At 48.8% G+C, this 14,779-nt stretch overlaps 1 protein-coding gene across 1 annotated transcript in view; it reads right to left on the reverse strand.

Annotated features, from left to right (window-relative positions):
- The window catches only part of LOC115083229, a 509,967-nt gene that overhangs the window by 10,034 nt on the left and 485,154 nt on the right, over positions 1 to 14,779 (reverse strand). Inside the window, exon 18 of the mRNA XM_029587038.1 lies at positions 12,383 to 12,423. Within this exon, the coding sequence (XP_029442898.1) occupies positions 12,383 to 12,423 (41 nt within the window). The remainder of the gene's footprint in view (positions 1 to 12,382; positions 12,424 to 14,779) is intronic.

Here is a 14,779-nt window from a genome sequence, read left to right on the forward strand (position 1 = left end):
TGGAGGCAAAAGGGAGATGGGATGATAGTTTGCAGGTCAGGTAGGATCCAGTGAGAGTTTAAAGATGAGTACAGCATGAGGTAGGATCCAGTGAGAGTTTAAAGATTGGTATGAGTACAGCATGTTTGAAGGCAGCAGAAACAGTAGCACTGGAGAGTGATTGAGGATGTGACAGATGGAAGGAATGACTGATATGGAGATGGAACTGAGGTATTGGGTGGGGACAGAGTCAGAGGAAGAAGTGAGTTTGGATGAAGAGAAAAGACTAGCATTTTCCTCCACTGTGACTTTAGGAAAGGAAGAGAGAATGGCTGAGGCTAGGGGAAGGGTAGAGGAAAAGTGGGGTGAAGGCTACCTAGTTGAGAACATAAGACTAATTTTGTGAATCTTGTCATGAAATTAGTTAGCCACAGTCTGGGCAGAGAGGGAAGGAGGGAATTGTGTGGCACAGAGATCACAAGGGTTGGATGTAAGAGTTTGTCAGATGGACATAGTCTTGTTTGCAAATGCAATAGCAGACTGGAAAGTGGTCAGCATGAATCTGAAATGTATGAAGTCTGTATGGGCACGAGATTATAGCCAGAGACATTCTGCAGCGCGGATGCAGGAACATAGTGAATTCTAGGGGTGAGCCAAAACGGGTTTAGTGCCCCTTACAGGATGGGTAAGAGGAACGACAAGAGTGTCTAAGGCAGAAGAGTACAGTGTATGTATGAAGAAACTGCTTCATCAACAGATTCAGACAATGTTGTGGAGGAAAGGAGAGATGAAACAGCATTGGAGAACAGTGAGTCAACAGCTTGGAGATTCCTAAAGGTGTAGGTGGTGACAGGAATAATCTGTGAAGGAGGATGGTTTAGTGTGAAAGTTAGGTGATGGTCTGAGATTGGAAGAAAAGAGGTGAAGTCTGAAAAACAGTTGGACGCAAAGACTTGATTAAGGCAGTGGCCATGCTGGTGTGTGGGGGTGGTAGAGTTGGATTTCAAATGAAGAGGTTAAAGAAAGGAGTATTGAGGCATAGGAGTTAGGGGTCATCAATATGGAAATTTAAAGTCACCAAGAATAAGGAAAGGGGAGATGGGTCAATGAATGAGGAAAGCCAGGAATCAAGTTAGCAATATAAGTAGCTCTATCCCAGAATGGCCTCATCCTGCCCCTCATTTACCCAGTGAATTGTTGAGCCAGATAAAACAGCTAAGTGGCAGCTGCTGAGCATGGCTCATTCCCTGTACGTACCAGGATCAGTCCAGACGGTGGGTTATGTCCCCCGTCCAGCAGATGGAGTCAGAGCAAACTTTGGAGGGTGCTGGCATATAAGCTGGTGCACCCTCCCTAGATCCTCAGTATCTCTCTGACTCCAGCAGATGTGAGGAGGGGAACCCTTTGCTTCCCCTGTCTGGTGGATTCTATTTCACATCTTTTACTTCTCTCTCTTCTTCTCAGGTTAGATCAAGCAGGTCCTGGGTTTAAAAAAAAAAAAGAAAAAAAAAGAAAGGGGTTTTCTGAGTTACTCGGTGCTCCCTGCCCGGGACTTGCAGCCCCTGGGTGCTTGCCTTCAGGACTGTCTTTCCCTCAGGTGTCTCTGTTTTCTCTTCTCAGGGGTAAGTTTCCCGCTTGCTTCTTGTTGTTTTTTCTTTGCAGCACAGCGGGTCTTCGTCGTTTTTCTGCAGTAAGGGGTGGATGCTGGTGGTGCCAGCCTCTCCCCTCCTCTTAGCCGCGGTTTTAGCCTCCTCCCCCCGGCCCCGCGACGCAACATTCCCCGGGGCTGCGGCGGCAGGGAGGTTGCATTCCCCTGCCGCTCCTGTGGGGGGGGTGGCTTCTGAGTTTGAGCGAGGGCGAGCAGTGCCCGCTCCTCCCGCGGCGTTTCCCGGCACTTGTGTCTCCCGTGCCGTCGATCCACCCCCCGGGCCCGCACGATGCAGCGCGCCCGATGTCCCTCCTGCGACGGCCCGGGGCTGGGAGGATCGCGGGATGGACTCTGCGGCAGGTGTCTCCCCGGGGGGAGACCAGCTCTGACAACCTCACCGCCGCGCTCATCGGAGCGCCGCAGGCCTCGAGGGCTAGCCCCGCCCCCTCCTTTGGCGGGAGCGGCGGCCATCTTAGAACTGGAGGACAGCGTTGGCTCCGATGCAGAAGGAGCACCACAGGACTTTTCGCCGCCATCGCCTCCAATTCGGGACCCGGGTCAGCCTCTAGCCTCCTCAGAGCCCCCCAGGGACCCCTCCCTCCACTCCCCACCGCTGCCATCCGCCTTTTCTGCCGACTTCGTCGTGCTTATGCACAAGGCTTATCTACAGAGCATGCAGCAGCCGGGGGGGCTTATCTCCAGGGCAAGGTCCGGACCCCTCCGCCTGCTAAGATCCCCAGGATAGCGGGCTCAGCGGTTCCAATTTCTGGGGCCGTGGGGGGGGGGGGCCCCAGGGTTCACCTGGCTCTGCCTCTGGGCGAGACGGCTCCATCACCAGACCCAGGGGGTGACCCAGCGTCGACGACGGATGATGAAACGCTTTTGGCAGCTCATTTAGAATGCGACGATCCGCGGGTCCTCCGGATCTTTCGTAAGGAGGAGCTGGTGGACCTTATCCCTCATGTCCTTCAAGAATTGGACCTCGATCACCCCGTCGAACCGCCAGGCCCCCCGGCTCCCTCCGTTGCTTCATCAAGCAAAAAGGGGGATCCGGTCCTGGCGGGTCTGTGGCCCTTGGCACGGACTTTTCCAATCCATGATTCTTTTCTCCAGCTCCTTGTGAGAGAGTGGGCCACCCCGGAAGCTTCCCTCCGGGTCGGCACGGCTATGGACAAGCTCTATCCTCTCCCTGGAGACTTTCTGGATCTTCTCAAGGTTCCCAAGGTTGACTCGGCGGTCTCCGCCGTCACGAAGAGAACTACAATCCCGGTTACAGGGGGCACGGCCCTCCGGGATCTCCAGGACAGGAAGCTAGAGGTCTGCCTCAAGAAGATCTTTGAGGTTTCGGCGCTGGGCGTTCGCGCAGCCATCTGCGGCTCCCTTACACAGAGAGCCGGTCTCCGGTGGGTGCAACAGCTTCTCACCTCTCAACAATTACCCCCGGATGAGGCAGCACAAGCGGATCATCTGGAAGCAGTCATCGCTTTCGGGGCCGATGCCCTACACCAGTGGTCCCCAACCTTTTTTGCACCAGGGACCGGCTTCAAGCAAGACCATTTTTCCATGGCCCGGCGGGGCTTTGGTCATATGGGGGGCGGGGTTATGGAGGGGTTGGACTTTAGTGCACACTTATCATTTAATTATGACATTTATAATGTGAATGTGACTCAACTCACCATAGGTTCTCGCATGCATGGCACACTGACCCATGATCGTCACGGGGCTAGATGTAAAAGTACAGTTTGTATCCACGGGAACCCCCCTGACCCACAATAATGGATGTAAAGCAGAATTATGACATTCCCCATACAACTCACCCTACAAAAAAGATATTCTGGTTCTGGTGACATCTCAGTAACAGCAACTCAAACTCCTTCTACTTCCAGGCTCAATAGCCCTACTTATGAAAAGACAGCAGTTTACCACCAATGCATGTCCTCTTGAGAAAACACAACAAATAAGACCGATACAAACGCTTACATGCTAGCAAAATATCTCATCTCGGTAACAGACACAGAACCGACCTAACATACTCCCAGGATCTGTAGTAATGCACATAAACTAATCCGCACACAGTTACACCTGTATTATGGAATACACTCAAACAGGAGCAACCCTATCTATGAAAAGGCAACACTACAAATATTAAATCAGGTCCTAAAAACCAATACACCTCTTATTAGGAATGTTTCACAATAACTATGAACAGAATAACATCCAACAATTAAAAACTCATAAAAACTATTAAACATTCTCCAAACACCAATAAAATATTTCAAAAAAGCAGACATCACACAATTAAAATGGCAGTCAATCAAGAAAAATAAACTTAAAAAGCTACCTTTACTTACCCCCTCCAGCAGCTCTCCTATTCCCCTTCCCTGCAGGCCGTGGCACACACCAGAAGCAGCAGTAGAAGCTAAGCTCTATACTTATGGTCCTCTTCCTTAGAGCCCATGTCTCTCACACACACCATACCAGTCATGCCCCCATGACCAGTTTCTGTCTCTCACACACCAATCATCTCCCAAACAGTCTTTGGCACACACACACCAGTCACCTTCCTGAACAGTTTCTCTCATGCCATACACACACACAGGCTTCCCACTCCCGTGTTCTACTTACATATATGGGCTTCTCACTCTCATAATCACTTTCTCTGCCTCTCTCTCTCTCTCTCTCTCTCTCTCTTTCTCACACACACACACACTCACCAGTCTCTCACTCCCATGTTCTCTTTCAGATATACAGGCTTCTCCCTCCCATGATGTGTCTCTCACACACCCAGGTTTCTCACTCCCATGCTCACTCTTCACGTGCACAGGCTTTTCATTCCCATAATCACTTTCTCTCTGTTACACACACACACCAGTCTCTCTCATTTCCATGCTCACTCTCCATGTGCACAGGCTTCTCATTCCCTGAATCACATTCTCTCACATTCACACACACCAGTCTTTTTCTCTCACACACACCGTCACCTTACCAAGCAGTCTCTCTCTCTCATGCATGCACACTCACCCAGGTTTCTCACTCCCATGCTTTCTTTCACCCCCACAACACCAGGCTTCTTACGCCCATGCTTTCCCACATACCCAGACTTGTCACTTCCATGCTTTTTCTCTCTCTCACACACACACACACACACACACACACACACACACACACATCAGTCACCTCCCTGACTGTCTCACACTCTCACATACACATCAGTCATCTCCCTGAGCAATCACTTTCATTGTCTCTCACATACACACACACATCAGCTCTCTGACCAGTCAATCACACACAGGCTGGCTGGCTGCTTCTCTCTCTTTCTCTCACTCACTTCCTCTCCCCTCCCTCGGAGCACAAATGGGAGCTGCAGCAGCCCCCGCAGGCCAAGAAAGAAGAATCCCATCGGCCGCGGGAGGTTCATGCTGCTGACTCCTTTCTCGATTACCGGCTGCTTCAATTGCTCGGGGACCGATGCTGCAGCCGCCGCTGCTACTTTATCACGCGGCACGGCTCTTTGTCCTTCCCACGCACCGCGTATCACTTCCTGTTCCGGGTCACAGGAGGGGGGCAGGCGCGGGAAGAAGAAAAGGCCCAGCCGCGGGTGCCACTGCTTTTTCTAGCACCGCTGCCGTTCCCACTGGGCTTGAACGTGCTGACAGCCCCGCGGCAACGGCAGCGGGAGAGACTGGGAGCGCGCGACACACCTGCGGGAGAGACCGGGAGTGCGCGACACACCTGCCGGTGCTTGGCGGCGCCACGGACCGGCAAAAAACTCCCACGGCCCAGTCCCGGTCCGCGGACCGGTGGTTGGGGACCCCTGCCCTACACGACCTACTGCGTGTGCTAGCAAGGACTATGGTATCGGCGGTCTCCGCCATACGCCTCTTGTGGCTACGAAACTGGGCGGCGGATGCCTCATCCAAATCATTAAATCTCTGGGAGAAAATGCGGTCCAACGGCTGCCCGAGGACCATCAGCAATCTTATCGTCCGTCCTCTTCTGCCAGGAACAGTTCTCGCACCCAGCGTCGATATAGGAGCACCAGGCAACAGGGCCCCAGGACACCCTCAGCCAGGTCCCAATCGTGGCCCTGGCTCTTTCGTGGCCGCAGATTGCCCAGGGATTCCTCGATGCAGGGAGCCTCTGGCAAGCCTCCTCAATGATGCCAGGCCAGCCCACTCCTCGCTACCCTGGATTGGAGGTCGCATCGCTCTCTTCTATGAGGAGTGGGTTAACATCACCACGGACCAGTGGGTCCTGGACATCCTAAGGCACGGCTACGCATTGGAGTTTGTACGTCTTCCAAGAGACAGGTTCATTTTCTCGCCCTGCGGGTCAAGTGCCAAGCGTCTGGGGGTACGGCAGACGCTTGACAGACTTCTGGACCTCTGAACCATCTCGCCCGTCCCCGCCGGAGAGGTGGGCTCGGGGCATTATTTGATTTACTTCGTGGTCCCGAAGGAGGACAGTTCATTTCGTCCCTTTCTCGACCTCAAGGGAGTCAACAAGGTATTCCGGATATCTCGATTCCCCATGGAGACACTTCGCTCTGTCATTGCGGCGGTACATCAGGGGGAGTTCCTTGCCTCTTTGGACTTGACAGAGGCCTATCTGCACATTCCGATCCTAGCGGCCCATCGGAAGTTCCTTCGCTTCAAGATCTTGAGCCAACACTTTCAGTTCCAGGCCTTACCCTTCGGTCTGGCGACCGCTCCCAGAACTTTCACCAAGGTCATGGTGGTAGTGGCAGCTGCACTACGACGGGAAGGGATCCTGGTCCATCCTTACCTGGACGATTGGCTCATTCGGGCGAAGACCTTCTCCCAGGGGCAGGCGGCGGTCGAGAGTAGTGCGCTTCCTCCAGTCTCTCGGCTGGGTGGTAAACTTCAGCAAGAGCAGTCTCCAACCTTCTCAGCAACTGGACTTCCTGGGTGCCCGCTTCGATACCTCTCAGGGCAAGGTCTTCGACCGGACAAAGCACAATCACTGCGAGAACAAATCCTTCGTTTTGCGTCTCTGCCGGTTCACACAGCGTGGGATTATCTTCAAATCGTGGGATCGATGGCCTTTACAATAGACCTGGTACCGTGGGCTTTCGCGCACCTGAGACCCCGGCAAATGGCCCTGCTCTCGCGGTGGAAACCAGTCTCTCAGGATTACCAGGTGGTCCTTCCTCTCCCCTCGTCCGCCAGGAACAGCTTGCGGTGGTGGCTGGACCCAAGGAACTTGGCTCAAGGTTGCCCCCTGGAGACCCCGGATTGGGTGGTAGTCACCACCGATGCCAGTCTGACAGGCTGGGGAGCGGTTTGCCATCAGAGTTTGGCGCAGGGTCAGTGGACAAAGGAACAGGCAACCTGGCTGATCAATCGCCTGGAGACCAGAGCGGTGCGTCTGGCACTCATACATTTCTTGCCCCTGCTAAGACGCCGGGCGGTTCGAGTCCTCTCAGACAATGCGACCACAGTGGCCTACATCAACCGGCAGGGCGGCACCAGAAGCAATCAGGTGGCCCTAGAAGCCGCACGTCTGATGGCCTGGGCGGAGCGCTTCCTCGACCGGCTGGCGGCCTCGCACATCGCCGGTGTGGACAACATCCAAGCGGATTACTTGAGGAGTCAGACGCTGGACCCCGGAGAATGGGCCCTCTCCGACGAGGCGATGCTCCTCATCACCCAGCGCTGGGGGACACCTTCAGTGGATCTCATGGCAACGTTCTCCAACACCAAAGCTCCTCGGTTCTTCAGTCGAAGGAGGGAGCACGGCACAGAGGGAGTGGACGCCCTGGTTCTCCCCTGGCCGCCCCAGCTTCTGCTTTATGTGTTTCCGCCGTGGCCTCTGGTGGGCAAGGTGCTAAGGAGAATAGAGACCCACCACGGAACTTTAATCCTTGTGGCTCCGGAATGGCCACGTCGCCCGTGATTCGCAGACCTTCTCAACATCGTGGTGGACGGTCCCCTTCGACTCTCCCACCTGCCTCGGCTGCTTCGTCAGGGACCGGTATTTTCAGACCAGGCAGAACACTTCTGTCTAGCGGCCTGGCTTTTGAAAGGCGGAGTCTCCTGCGCAAGGGCTACGCAGTCTCCATTGTAGACACTCTCCTTAAAGCACGCAAGGCCTCGACATCGGTCGCTTACGTGCGGGTGTGGAAGGTGTTCGAAGTTTGGTGTTCGGGACATGGTGCCTACGTGACCACAGCTTCGGTGCAGCAGATCCTGGCTTTTCTCCAGGAAGGCCTCGAGAAAGGACTCGCCTACAATTCTCTGTGAGTGCAGGTCTCTGCCCTGGCCTCCCTAGCTCGCTCTACGGGAAGGCCAGACCCCTCGTCTCATCCGGAAATCTCAAGGTTTCTCAAGGGAGTCAAGCACCTGCGGCCTCCGGTGCGACATCCTTACCCCTGCTGGAATCTCAATTTGGTTCTCCGGGTCCTCTCTGGGCCCCCCTTCGAACCTCTACGCCAGGCCTCTCTCAAGGATATCACTCTGAAAGCGATCTTCCTGGTGGCCATAGGCTCGGCACGGCGCATCTCTGAGCTTCAGGCGCTCTCTTGCAGGGAGCCCTTTCTTCGTTTCACGGACTCGGGAGTCTCCATACGGATGGTTCCCTCGTTTCTACCCAAGGTGGTCTCGTCGTTTCACTTGAACTAGACGGTGGAGCTGCCGTCCTTCCCGGCGGATGCCCCCAAGTCGCTCAGGCGCCTGGACGTAAAGCGCATCCTCCTACACTACCTAAAGGTGACCAATGAATTCCGGGTTTCCGATCATCTCTTTGTCCTCTGGTCTGGGAATAAGAAAGGCCATCAAGCGTCAGACTACGATAGCGCGATGGCTCAAGGAAGCGGTGGCATCAGCGTACATCGGCACCGGCAGGGATCAAGGCTCATTCCTTATGCTCCCAGGCCACGTCCTGGGCGGAGTCTCAGTACGTCTCCTCTCAAGAAATCTGTCGGGCAGCGACTTGGAAGTCCCTGCACACATTCTCCAGACATTACCGGCTTCACTTGCCGGTATCCGACTCGGGCTCCTATGGGGACAGGGTAATTCGAGCAGGGTTCTCTGTGACCCACCCGTTGTAGGGAAGCTTTGGTACATCCCACCGTCTGGACTGATCCTGGTACGTACAGGGAAAAGAAAATTATTCCTTACCTGCTAATTTTCGTTCCTGTAGTACTAAGGATCAGTCCAGACGCCCACCCTGGTCTTGTTGGGATCTAGGGGTACTCCTCGTGAAGTCTCTCTCTCTCCTGTCCTACTGTTCAGCCTCCTGTTGGGGGACAGGTCTTCTTGTCTGCCTTCTTTCTGTTTTGTAGCACGTTGCTCATTTCTGTTTCGATAGTTCTCTTTGCAAGTTGCATGGTTAAATTTCTACAGTTTTAATTACAAAAATGCTTGATCCATCCTTCTCTACCTGACAAGTGCTCTGGATTTGATATTCTCGATACTGAGGATCTAGGGAGGGTGCACCAGCTTATATGCCAGCACCCTCCGAAGTTTGCTCTGACTCCATCTGCTGGACGGGGGACATAACCCACCGTCTGGACTGATCCTTAGTACTACAGGAACGAAAATTAGCAGGTAAGGAATAATTTTCTTCTATTCAGACATCTCTGCTTAGCTGGCTAAATCAGAACATAACCGGCTCAATGGCACTGAATACTGACCTTGCAGTTACCTGCATAAGAATCTTTGGTAATTGCCCCCAGACTATATTTTCATTTGACTTAATTTCAGGCCCTCTAGTATGTTTGTATGTCTTGGATTTTTTACGTGAACCCAAAAATGTTGAGACAATGGACTCTCAAGTGCTAATTAAAGTTGATTGAATTGGCTTTTACATTTTAGCCCACTATTTTTTTGATTTCATATTCTGTCTAATCTTTCAGAATATTTTAAGATGACAAAATACTTGCATGGGTTGGGGAAGTAGATGAAAAATGAGCTGAACAACACTGAAGCAAAAAGACAGTCTTGAACAGGTGCATTGTGAAAGCTACTATTTTCATTCTGGTTGGGCATGAGGTTAGGTTTTAAATTTAGATCTCAACAAGCAGTGCTGAATTAGCCATGATGCATGGGTGACAACTCTGAACGGACATCTCTCTCTCTGATTTGAGTTCCTGCATGAGTGCTACCTCAGGACTCCCTCTGTTATTTTTTGTCTACATTATACAGATGTTTTCTCTTTTTTGGATAGATTCTCTTCAATTCTGAGGGGATTTTCCCTCTTTCACTTATTACTGCAAATATAGTCCCCCACTGCACTTTTCAGTGTTGTATTTATATTAAAAAAAAAAGCCCAAGAGTCCCATTACTGGCTGCAGGGACTGCATCTTTGGGTGCAACTGTCCTATCATGATCCTAGGACTATAGCATGACTCGTCCAATTATTGCAATTGTGGCCAGATGTCCCCAGGGCTTAGAAAAATAGGGCCTACAAAATGGCTGAGCTCCAGAACTGGCTTGCTTCTCCTTATCCATGGGCTTTTTGAGGAGTTCTCTCTAGACAACAAGATGAATTAGCTGTACTTAATACCTACCTATTTGCCTGGAGAGATGGCTAGCTGACTAAAGCTTAGTCTCCAAAAGAGATTGAGGAGCTCATAAAGCAGCGTGTGTGAATGAGCTCCTGCACATGCTCAGTAAAGCCTTTACTGAGCTCTGAGATGTCAATGCTGTCAGTCAAAATATGAACAGCAGTGTACTGGTATTTGTTTATAACACACCCTACTGCCAACAAAGTTTGTTGGACCCTCAAATCTCGAGTCAGAATTTATAACAGACTCGTTTGTGATAATGCTGTCAGTCACCCACATATTGTAGCTAATCCATCCTGCTGGCATCGTTTTCATATCGTGCCACATATTTTCTATTGGATTCAGGTTTGGGCTTTGAGGGCATTCACATTCTTCTTGCTGAGCCACTCCATTGTCCTGGTGTTGTGCTGAGCCCTGGCTAGACAGTACCTGTAAACACCCCTAAAACTAGGGAGGAAACTTTCTCACCACAAATACAGGATGTATGCGGACTATAGTTTTTATTTATTTATTTATTTTTAATTTTTTTTTCAAAGGGATTTTCATGGGTGAATGAGTTAACCATGGAAAAAAGTTTTTGAAAATTGCCCTCAGTGGGTAAAAGTATGTGATCACAGTGCATGTACTTCTACTCATTCAAAAATGTAGGCGGAGATGGGGGTAGAACAAAGTCAGGGAAGGCAAAATGCCCGAGGGCCTTTCATTTAAAAAGCTATTTTATGTAGGTATATTTTAATACAACTTATGAAGCCCCCATTTGAGCTGCTGAAGTCTGCTTTGCTAAAGTTTCTCACATGGAAAGAGGTGCTCCTTGTAGCCCTCACTTCAGCAAACTGCAGGCCTTGGTTTCGTACTCCCCATGTCTTCAGTTCTTCCCCACAGGGTGATGCCTTACATCTCTCAAAAGTTTCTACCCAAGTTTGGTTCTGCTGTTCACATAAATCAAACAATTGTTCTTTCCAAGACCTCAGGGGAAAAGGCTCTTCACATGATGGACTACAAAAGGGCACTGGCCTATTACTTGAAGAAAACACACCCACATTGTTTGGCTTCTCAGCAGTTTATTGTATGCTCCTAATAGACTGGGAATAGCGGTTGCTAAACATAATATCCACTAGCTAATTGGAGATGGTATTGTGCATTTTACACTAGCTACTCTTCAAATTACAGACTCTTTCAAGGCTCATCAAGTCAGTGCCATGTCTGCTTCAGTTGCTCATCTGAGAGCTGTCTCTTTAGAAAACTTGCAAAGCTGCAATTTGGTCTATTTGCACCTTCATTTTCCACTACTGTCTGGGCAATCTTTCAAAAAATTACAGTAATTTTGGAGAAGCAGTTTTGCACAGCCTGTTCTCTCACTAGTCCAGTCTGCACAGGGGAACCAAGATGCTTTTTCACTAAGTGCTCCACAGTGCAACCCTCAGCTTGGAATTTCTTGTGTCATGGCTAATTCAGCCCTACTTGATGATGGAGAAAAGCATGTTTGCTTACTGTAAGCTTTTATCTACAGGCAGCAGGATGGATTGACCATGCTTAATACCCACCTACTTCCCTGGGCAGTTGACTGCCTTGCTAAAGCTAAGCTACAAATGGACTGAAGGTGGGGCTCAGGAGGCAGCACACATGGGGAACTCCTGTACATGCTCAGCATAAAAGAGCTCTACTGAGCTAGGGAGATTTCGCCCCACATGTCATGGCTAATTCGTCCGGTCTACAGACAATACTACTTACTGTAAGCAAACTCTCCTATTCAGAACAAAAATGAGGCTTAGGTTAGCCTATCAAAAAAGATTTGTGATAACCCAACAAAGTAGCTAGGATGGATTGAATCCATCATAAAGATTAACAAATAATTGCTTCCCTGAGGTTAAAGGGGCAGAGATTACACATCCTCTGCAGAAACTGGGTTCCAATAGGTGGAACCAAGCTTGGGTAGTCCAGTCCAGAAAGAGATGACAAATTATTTAGCCTACTTCCTGTGTGGAGCAAGTTTTTGTTTGTGTAAAATTCTCCTGCTACGAAATTATTCTTGAATTCTGCTGATTACTTGGACTCTCTTATCAAAGCCTCTGTGCATGGCCTGAGAGCTCTGTTGATTATAAAGGAGGTCCATTACCATAGGACCTTAAATCAAGATTGAGTTTTTCCATGACAATTTGTAATATGTAAATCCTATATAATGAAGCTATTTTATCCTTCTAAAACAGTAATTGCTTGGGCTTACTTACCCATCTGACTGGTGGAGTTTTATCCAAAATCCTTGGGATATCTATGAAAGACAAAACCAGAAAATGATATACATAAGAACAGTGTGATCATAAATGTATGTTCAGGGCCCAAAAAATGTTTCTGTGGGCGCAAGCTCCAACACCTGGTGTTTGTACTGAAGATGGCCAATCAGACTGGACACATGACTAGGATATTCAAAAATTAAACGTTTAGTGTGTTAACTTTTGCAAGTGTAATTGGCACCAGGTACATTTTCTTCTTGTTGCATCCATAATCACTTCAATAAATATAATCCAATTTGATCTGTGGCTGTGATCCCTTAATCTCTTCTCAGGGATCAACTTTCTTCCTGTGATTAGATTATACGGTTGCCCAGGATGAAATGGAAATGGGTTCTCCTATCTCTCTTGGCTCTCCCCTTCTAAATACTTATGTTCCACAGATTTTCTCCAGAATATTCCAACCTCTCCTTTCCTATTTCAGAAAATCTCTCTGCTCTAGATAGTATTCTTTCACGCACCCAACCTCCTGCTAGAAGCCACTGTGATCCTTTGGATTGAAAGATCCAAAATTAAATGTAAAAAGGGAAATGATTCTCTTTGCTACTACTTTCATGGGCAGGAGTAGTAGTCCTCTCCCCCAAATAAAATCACAAACACAAAAGCATTCGACAATAAGTTCCACTTCCTAACAACTCAGTATGGGTCAGAAGATATGGTTTTCTCATGTCGTAACGTCTACAGTGTAGGGTTATATCCAATCTTGGGAGAACCAGGAAAAAAAATCAGATTCTTCTTGTCCAACCACAACCCCAAAATGCCGTAGTAAACCTTGGTGTCACTTGCTCCTATGGAGGCAGGAAACTTGCAGTGGTAGATGGAACATTCCTCTAACCTATATGGCTTAGTCCTAATATTAGGCCAGAACTTTATAGATCCCATTGGGTTTCTACATTAATGAAAATAATTCACAACACTATCATATAATACCAGAGAGAGAGGGTGTCAAATGAATTACATTGATTTCTTAGATTGGTTAACTAAATAATTAGATCAAGGCAGTTAAGGGCCTCCAAATAATTTCAGAAGGGTGGCATTCTCAGAAATTCTGGGATTGGCTGGGTCCCCTTCTTCTTTGTGCCCCCTCGCCCAAGGGAATCTGCTTGAGCATAGTATTCTGTAGATGTGGTTAACTTGGATTTCAGCAAAGCCTTTAATACTGTCCTATGTAGAAGGCTCCAAAATAAACTGAGTGACCTGAGAGTGAGCCCCAAAGTGAGGGACTGGGTTATAAACTGAAGGAGCAATTAAACCGAGGGTTGAGGTAAATAGAATTCACTGTGAGGAAAGAAATGTGATTGATTGTGCCTCATTGATTGCTCCTGGGGCTGGACCTGTTCAACATCTTTGAGAGCGATTACTGTGGATTCCTCCAGTCTTTCAAATGGTAAGAAATGTGATGAAAGTTTGTGGCCAAAATCAGTGATGCTATAGGTTATATAAGGAGAGGGGTATAACTAGTAGAAAAGAGGAATTTATTATGCTGTTGTACCAGGTTCTTAGTAAGACCTCTGAGTACATATCCAGATCTGGAGGCCTTATCTTTTAAAGGTTATAGATAGAACAGAAGTGGTCCAAAGAAGTTGTGGGGTCTACAGCAGAAGCTTATGTGATGAGACTTAAAAATCTAAACATGTATATCCTAGAGGAGCTAGAAGACTAAGGAGATATGATAAAAGGATCTTCTAGAACAAGGGGTGTACATTAAGGAGAAAGGTCAGAAAACATTTTTTATGAAAAGGGTATTGGAAGTGAGGAATGCTTTCCCAAGATGGTAGCTATAATAGTAACAGAATTTAAGAGGGCATAGGATAAGATTGAAGATCCTTAGTTGCTAAAAGTGGTCAATGCAGAAAGTACAACTTAGCAATGTGTATTTTAAGTGCTTATAGTATCATACTCACTTGAAGATTCAGCAGTAGGTGTTGCAGCAGCCAAATGTATGACAAAAGGGTTACTATGTATTATAATCCGCAGGCATCCACATAGTTATGCTGTCTGACAGACTGCAGTGGTAGACTTGACCAGCAGTTGGATGTGTTTAACAGGCTGTATGTTCTCTAATAACTAGAATCTAGGTCTGACTGGTAGATTATGAAGGGGAACCTAAGAGGCCGAAATTTGGGCAATGGCCACTCCAGTATTACTGGCTATTTAGATTGTAAAGCCTTGTGGTTTAAGTATAGGGATAGTGGGGGATAAAAGAAACAGGGAGGATAACTTTCAAACAGCCACACAGGTGTTCATGAATGCACAGATGCCGGCTTGCACCAATGGATAAGGCCATTTTATAACATGTCTGCATATTACATGCATGATATAAAGCCAGCTGTATGC

The sequence above is a fragment of the Rhinatrema bivittatum genome, chromosome 2 (assembly GCF_901001135.1).
Source record: "Rhinatrema bivittatum chromosome 2, aRhiBiv1.1, whole genome shotgun sequence".
Classification (NCBI taxonomy): Eukaryota; Metazoa; Chordata; class Amphibia; order Gymnophiona; family Rhinatrematidae; genus Rhinatrema; species Rhinatrema bivittatum.